Here is an 8,044-nt window from a genome sequence, read left to right as displayed (position 1 = left end):
ATGAGTCTGGAGAGGGTCCCGGTGCTGTGGAAGACATCCTGCCTGGTACCAGTACCGAAGAAGGTGCGTCCCAGCACCTCCAAAGACTACAGACCGGTGGCGCTGACGTCACACTTGATGAAGTCCCTGGAGAGGCTGGTCCTGTCACTTCTTCGGCCCCTGGTCAGCTCATCACTAGACCCTCTACAGTTTGCCTACCAGCCGAGACTGGGTGTGGAGGACGCCATCATCTTCCTGCTCCACCGTGCCTGCGCCCACCTGGACAGACCGGGATGCACTGTGAGAATCATGTTCATGGACTTCTCCAGTGCGTTCAATACCATCCGGCCTGCTCTGCTGGGGAGTAAGCTGACGGCGATGCAGGTGGACCCTCCCCTGGTTTCCTGGATTACGGACTATTTGACGGGTCGACCACAGTATGTCAGACTGCAGGATGGTGTGTCTGACACTGTGGTCAGCAGCACTGGGGCTCCACAGGGAACTGTTCTTTCCCCCTTTCTGTTCACCCTGTACACCTCAGACTTTCAGTTCCTCTCTGAGTCCTGCCACCTGCAGAAGTTTGCTGATGACTCTGCAATTGTTGGCTGTGTCAGTGAGGGGAAGGAGGAGGAGTACAGGGGCGTCGTGGACTCCTTCGTCGACTGGTGTGGAGCTAATCATCTGATTCTCAACTCCACCAAGACTAAGGAGCTAGTGGTAGATTTCCGCAGGAGGAAATCTACCCCCACACCCATCTCCATCAACGGTGTGACTGTTGATGTTGTCCAGGATTACAAGTACCTTGGAGTATACCTGGACAATAAACTGGACTGGGCCAAGAACACTGAGGCTGTGTACAAGAAGGGCCAGAGTCGTCTCTATTTCCTGAGGAGGCTCCGGTCATTCAACGTATGTAACACCATGCTGAGGATGTTCTACCAGTCGATGGTAGCCAGTGCCATCTTCTTTGCTGTTGTGTGCTGGGGCAGCAGGCTGAGGGCAGCAGACGCCAACAAGATCAGCAGGATCATCAGGAAGGCTGGCTCCGTCCTGGGGGTCCAGCTGGATTCTTTGGTGGTGGTGTCTGAGAGGAGGATGCTGTGTAAACTGCACAGTATCCTGGACAACAACTCTCACCCTCTCCACCAGCTGCTGACTTCGAGCAGAAGCACCTTCAGCAACAGACTCATTCTCCCCCGGTGTAACACAGAACGCCAGAGGAAGTCTTTTCTTCCTGTGGCCATCAGGCTGTTTAATTTAGCTACTTCTGGCCGCATTAGGAACAGTGGAGACACTGTGTCCTGATCAAAATGTCACTTTACCATATCACTTCATCACTTTACTTTGTTTGCACTATGCTGATATCATTAGTCACCTTATCACTGTTTATCACTTTCAACATGTGCTCACCATATTTAGTTGTACTTATTTTATTTCCGTGCGTACTGCTGTATATTATATATACCTACGTTGACTGTGATTCTTTTTTGGATTCTTTTTTGTGGCATTGTTGCATTTAAGTTACTGTTGTAAGTTACTGTTTTTCCTTCTGTTTGGCACTTTGTTGCATTGTCTTATTTGTTTATTTTACTTTTATTTTTATTTTATTTTTTTGTTTTATTTTTATTTTATTTTATTTTATTTTTATTATTATTTTTATTTTATTTTATTTTATTTAATGTTTCTTTTAACTCTTGTACATCTACACTTTTACCTCCCAATTGTTGCACAATAATTTCCCTCGGGATAAATAAAGCATCTTGAATCTTGAATCTTGAATCTTGAATCTTCTACAAGAGCCAATTACTGTAATATGCTCTTCGCCACCAAGTGGTCAGGGGTGTGAATTTGCAATCTGTCAAAATGACGGATGGCCCTCAGATTTTTCCGTTGCCGTTTTAAAAAAACGGTCAATGACGGAAAATATTCGGTTAACGCGACCCCTGGTACGTATATGTCTTTTAGCTGTGAAGAGAGTTGAGTGTGGAGTCTGTTACTTGGATGATCACACACACCAGACTTTCTTTTATCAGTTAAGTAAAGTAAGAACAGGAGGCTTTTCAGTAAATATTGACATTTACATGGGCGTCCCCCACAGATAAGATAATAACCTCCCCCAAAGTAACAGCTAGGGGCATAGTGGGTCTAATTTAAGGATTTAAAGGACCCATATTATACCCTATTAACCCAAGTTAAACTAGGTCCTGGTGCCCTAATGAACATGTCTGTGTCGTGCTTTAGTCAAAATATCATAAAGATGAAGCACAATAGCAGTTCAATAACACTGCCAAAACAGCCTTTTTCAGAACGCTCGATTTTGTGCCTGGTCATTTACATGTGAATAGGACCCAGGTAAACACACATTCACTGCTTCCAGGGGAGTGTCGATCTAACTTACTATCCAAAGCCATACTGTCGCCACTTATCACCTATTGTCATGCACCGTCGTCACAACCCCCGCTCCATATACCCCATAGTAATGTCCGTTTACCCGATGTTACTGAGTTTCACCGTAATGCATAGGGTGACCACGATTTTGGCTTCTCGCGATCATAAAAACATTAAAATCGAAGAAAAACGATTAATGCGCGGCGTGTATGTAAATTCCCATGCTAGAAAAAGACCCTGAAAGCACCAGTGAAACTGCGGCTCCAACTGACGTGTGTGGATCAACAACACGAGGAGAGAACGTGGAAACGCGACAGAAAGGCAGCCTTTGGTTGAGAAATGTAGGACAACATCTACATCTTTCTGCAGTGCTTTCAAACGCGTGCTCCTCATATCACTGATCCACACACGCCACTCTCTAACTGCAGGCACGTAACTGGTGCGTTCAAGGTCTCCCTCCAGCATAGGAATTTACACACACGATCAACAACAAAGGGCTTGTGAAGCTTGTGAACATTTTTTTCATAAATAAAATATATCCACTGGACACAAAAATCCTCTGAGGCTGGAAGTTTGTGTAAAACACTGTGCTCCGCTGTGCAGCCACTCTTCCTCCCTCGCCTGCACTCTCGTATTTCACAGGGACAAGGGGGAGCTACGGTGGAGCTGTGAAATACTCTGCCTGGTGGGGTGCCAACATTCACGGTGAAATCGCCGCACTGTCATCACTTGGTCGGAAGGTGTAAACATTGCGTGTTTTATCGCCTATACTTACACAAAGTGGAACCACTAAAACATGACTGAGTCTTGTTTTTTCACATTTTGGGGACTGGTATGGCCCACTGAGTCCCAAATATAAGTACTAAAAGATTAAAAAGTTGATTTTGCACAATAGGGGACCTTTAATATACTTAGGTTGCTTGTTCTGGTTTGAGGTTATTTGATTATTTGGCATTGTTTGCGGTTTATTAGACACATTTTGGCGTCACGAACAGGATGGCCTATTTGCTCTGTGTCTGCTACACCGATGGCTCTTCGATGGATCTGCTCTCGCTTCTTGCCGGCATATAAAATAGAGGTGAGTGATTTCTCACTTTTTGGGAGCGAAAGGAGATCTGTTGAATTAGCTGTTGGAATGCAGTGGGCTAACGAGCATGCTAAAAAGGATCATTTGTGTGGTAGCAGGCTGAGGTGTGATGATGGTGCAGAAAGCTCCGTCTAAATTTGTTTTTTGTTTTTATGTTGAGGAATAAAGAGTTAAGAGAATAAATAAGAAGAGTTAAGAGAATGAAGAGTTGAAAGTAGAAGTTAGAGAGAATAATGAGTAGTAGATGATTAGATAATGAGTAGCGTAAGCCAGACTAAATGGCCATATAAGAGGAATAAAAGTACCAATATGTGTGAATTAGAGGGCCCACGAAAATTAATTTTTGAAGAGAGAGAATAAGAAATTTGGGACAGAAAATTTGGTTAGTAATTTGGCAAAAGAGCTAATGAGTAACTAACAGTAAAGCTGGTAAACGGTGCAAGATCTCGAAGAAGGGCCCCTATCTTCGCTGAACTGTAAGGCATGGTATTCACCAATACTTTTGAGAAAGTTGAGCGCAAATACTGTAGGGAAATGTTAACGGTAGGGAAATCTAAGTAGAATGACTGCTGTTGACCCAGACTATTTTAGTACTGCTAGAGAAATTAAGTGTCTATAAGTCAGGTGGAGTGGCAGGCAACAGTAGCTCAAGAGAATAATGAGTAGCGTGGACTAGACTATTTGGGCACTGCAGGAGAAATTAACTAACTGTAAGTCAGGTCAAGTAGAGGAAAGCGTGAAAATTGATGAAAGAAGAAGAAGAAAAGGAAAATCCTGTGTGCAGGTTTATTTAGAGGAAAAGAGTGAAATCCCGTGCACGGGTTTATTTAATCAAAGAAGTGAAACTGCAGATGAAAAGAAGTGTTGAGAAGTTGAGAGTAATAGCGTGCACGCATGTTAAAGAAGTCTATCAGAGGATGGATAATTGTGAAAAAGCCTGGCCAGGCAAATACATTTAGTAGAAAAAATGGTATATAAATGGATCAATCCTAAATTAACTGAAGGCAATGACAATGAGGGCCAAATCATCGGTAAATTAGTTTTGGGGGGTTGCAAAATACCACCTCATTTGGCTTCAAGACCGAGCAGTTATATTGTTTTTGAAAGTCGACTTAAATTAAAATTGAGATTAAGTACCATTTAAAATTTGGCCTAAGTGTTGTTTTGTGTTGTCTTGTGTTGTTTTGTTTTGCTCTATGATGTTTTCATGTGTGTGGCTCTTTTTGTGTTGTTTTGTGTATGTTGACTTGAGCTCAGTCTGCAGAGCTTGTGTGAGGAGGAAAAGTTGCATGGGGTCATTGCAGGCTGTGGAGCCAGAATGACTGTAGAAAGTTGGGGAAAAAGAGGAAATGCCTCTATGACAAAAAGTTAGACCATGTCTAGAGCATTAGTTCATTTAATGTTTGATCTGCTGCCGGCAGCTGATATGTGAGAAAAAAAAGGATAGGAGAAGAAAGGACGGGTGTGGTGGTTTTCAAGAAGTTGTGTGAAGTTGCAGGAGAAAAGGGGATGTTAGTTTGTGTTTGGATTGTGGCTGGTAATCGAGTGCTGTTGGGGGTTTTTGGATGTTGAAGAGACTGGTATAAAGTGATAGAAGCTGATGGTGTTGGAGTAAATGGTGAATGAACTGTTTCTATGAGTTGATTTATTGTGCTGAACAGCTTCTGTTCTTCTGAACAGCTTCTGTTCTTCTGAACAGCTTCTGTTCTTCTGAACAGCTTCTGTTCAACGAATTTCAGAGGACAAGTTTGGGAAGTTTGGGAAGATTCTTAACGTTTTGGAGTCTAAACTACCAAAGCCAGATGTTCAAATCAAGGGGAAGACAGAGGAGTCCAAGGTGGATGAGGCAACTCGGAAAAAGGCATACAGTGAAGTAGTCAAGCAGAAAATACCACCGAAGGAAGGTAAGGCGCATGCATTGAGCAAGTTATCTTCTGCATGCTATCAACATAGTCAACACTATAGTATGAACGCACAAATACTTCAGCACATGAGAAAAGCACATGATAATGTCTGCAGACCCTAAGGTGGTGCAGCTCATCCAGGCAGTGCCGGTGAACGGAGACCCCCAGAGTCTGTGCCTGTGGTGTCAGTTTGCTGCTGTCTTCTCTGACTACACTGTAACTTGGAGCAGAGAGGGCACTGTCCTCGCTGACATCAAGAGAAGGTATTGACTTTTGCACAAATGGGTGAATGGCAAAACTGTAGTGTAAAGCAGCTTTGAGTGGTCATCAAGACTAGAAAAGCACTGTATAAATACAGACCATTTACCATTATTGCATATATAACAATAGCCTTAGGACAAGCCTTTCATACTGGATGTACCTCAGACAACAGCCAGCTCAGACAAACCAGCCACAGCAGGTGTTTTGTGTTTTGAAGCAGAAGGAAAAAGGTAAGGTCTTCTGGTATCCGAATACCCTGTACCCCCCTCCTTCATTGACCCCCTAAATGTTCATTAGTACATTTGTACAACATTTCCTCTGGCCAGAAGCGATGAAAATAGTATGTACCAAATTTTGGCTTGCACATTTATATAAATAATTGTATATCATGATGTAAATAATTAAATGAAATTGAAAAGACACACATGTTGGTGCATTATTCATTTTGTGACACTGTCTTTTTATGAAGTACAGGGGATGAGAGCAGGGTGTCACTCACCATTTCCAACCCTTCTCACAAAGACTTTGGCAAGTATCAGTGTTGCCTCAGCAGCTTACACGGATCAGTCACCCTGGACTACCTGCTAACATATGAAGGTAAAAAAAAAAAAAAATAGCAATTGCTGACTATAAAAAAAGGATTTAGAAACTGTGTGTTCAACTCAGTTTAAGGTATCACATAACTAACCTGTATCTTTTAACAGTGCTCAGTGAGATCGTCATTCCTCCATCTCCAAACACAATCCCATGTGAGTTGCAATCTTAGAATAAGATGTGGAGAATCAAATTAGTTTGCCTCTATTTGTTCTGATGAACAATGAAACAAGGTAACATTATTTGTGGAACAGTATTGTGTGAACTCATCTTACAATGGTTTGAAAGTTATATTTAAATGTACTGCAGTTTTAATATTTCAAGCTCCAGTGTGTAACTTCGTTTTCCAAAACACTACCTAGTGTCTGCAGTCTCACACCATAATGAAATATTGTCTATTTCCCAGCTGCTCCTGTGGAGATGGGATGTGAGGAAGAGGATGCCCTCTGTTCCAGGCTGATGTTCAAAGATGATTTCCTATCTGACCAATACTTTGGAGATAACCATCCTGTGAGCATCCTCACTGAAAAGGTCCACTTTGGGGAAGATATAAGGGCTTCATGAGAAATTGTTCCACCTCCTTCATTGACCAGTTCAAAGCAAGTAGGTCACATTAAATACTTAAGACTGTGGAAGATGTTTTTGTCCTAAAAATCCATCAAATATCCACCAAATCACTATATTATCTCAAGGCCATAGTAAGACAAGCACCTTTACAATATTATACAGAGAAGAGAAACCCAACAGTTCACGCAATAAGTAAGCACTATAGGCATCAGAATCACTCAAAGATATGCAGCATCTGCCTCGACCGGTTGGGGTGAAAGGAAAAGTGGGAGACAATCAAGAGGTGGGGGACAGAAAGGGGAAGGAAAAAGGGAAAGAGAGAGGCAAGGTAGAGACAGAAGAGAGAGACCAGGATGTGTTGAGACCTTTTGCACAACATCAACACCAAGCACCAGAAAGCAGCAACAGTGACAGTTATTGGCACACCATGTGGTGACAAATAAAACTGCAAAACCCAAGATTCACTTAGTTATGTTCATGCTCTTAGAACTTTGTCTAAGATAACATACAACATAAGACAACAACATAACTCTCTCAGACACACTGCAATTTCATTTGTAAATTTGACAAAAATATAATTCACTCCTGCTTAGCATCACAGTTTATCATTTCAACAAGCTAAACATTTTGGTTCCTCTATTGTGTTGCTGAATAGAATAGAATACAATGCAATGCAATACAATACAAATCAATACAATACAGTTGAAATTGTATAATTATTAGTTTTTATTTTATAATATACAGTGAGATAACCCTGGTCAAAGAATTTTTGAAAACATGACATAAAAACAGAAACAGAGACTGCCACAGACATCAGTGGAAAACCTGAATAGGCTGTTTACTATGAGAGGCCGTTTGAGAAATAAATCAGTCTTGCACTCACATGTTACATCATACTCACAAAACACTATCATAGTCTCTCACAAACGATATCATAGTCACATACATTTATGACCATACTCTCTCACAAACACTATCATACTCACTGTTTGTGAGAGAGTATGATAGTAAGTGTGCGCGACTATACTAGTGTTTGTGAGAGAGCATGATATAACATGTGAGCGTAAGACTGAATTATTTCTCAAACGGCCTCTCATAGTTTACTGTGTAGGCCCAGGGAAAGTTACTTGATCTGGTGGTTTTATAGGAACTGTCAGGCTTGCATCGTAATTACCATAATCATGGTCATCATCATTTATGACTGATAGTTTCAGTTAACACATGAAATGCTGTCTGTAGCCCTCAAATGTGGCAATCTGATCAA

At 41.8% G+C, this 8,044-nt stretch overlaps 1 protein-coding gene across 1 annotated transcript; it reads left to right on the top strand.

The window, feature by feature from the left end:
* On the top strand, window positions 1–6,957 carry LOC310938182 (uncharacterized protein; the record flags this gene model as incomplete). Its single annotated transcript, XM_083902644.1, has 6 exons — window positions 1–436; window positions 5,173–5,358; window positions 5,474–5,621; window positions 6,089–6,216; window positions 6,324–6,368; window positions 6,620–6,957. 6 exons carry the CDS (start codon window positions 1–3, stop codon window positions 6,775–6,777), a joined length of 1,101 nt encoding a protein of 366 aa, XP_083758770.1. The 3' UTR covers window positions 6,778–6,957.
* Between the last annotated feature and the right edge of the window lie 1,087 nt (window positions 6,958–8,044).

Source organism: Microchirus variegatus, assembly GCF_963457635.1.
Source record: "Microchirus variegatus genome assembly, chromosome: 1".
NCBI classification, from domain to species: domain Eukaryota; kingdom Metazoa; phylum Chordata; class Actinopteri; order Pleuronectiformes; family Soleidae; genus Microchirus; species Microchirus variegatus.
Note: the sequence above shows the minus strand (reverse complement) of the source record. Positions and strands in the feature narration are given on the sequence as shown.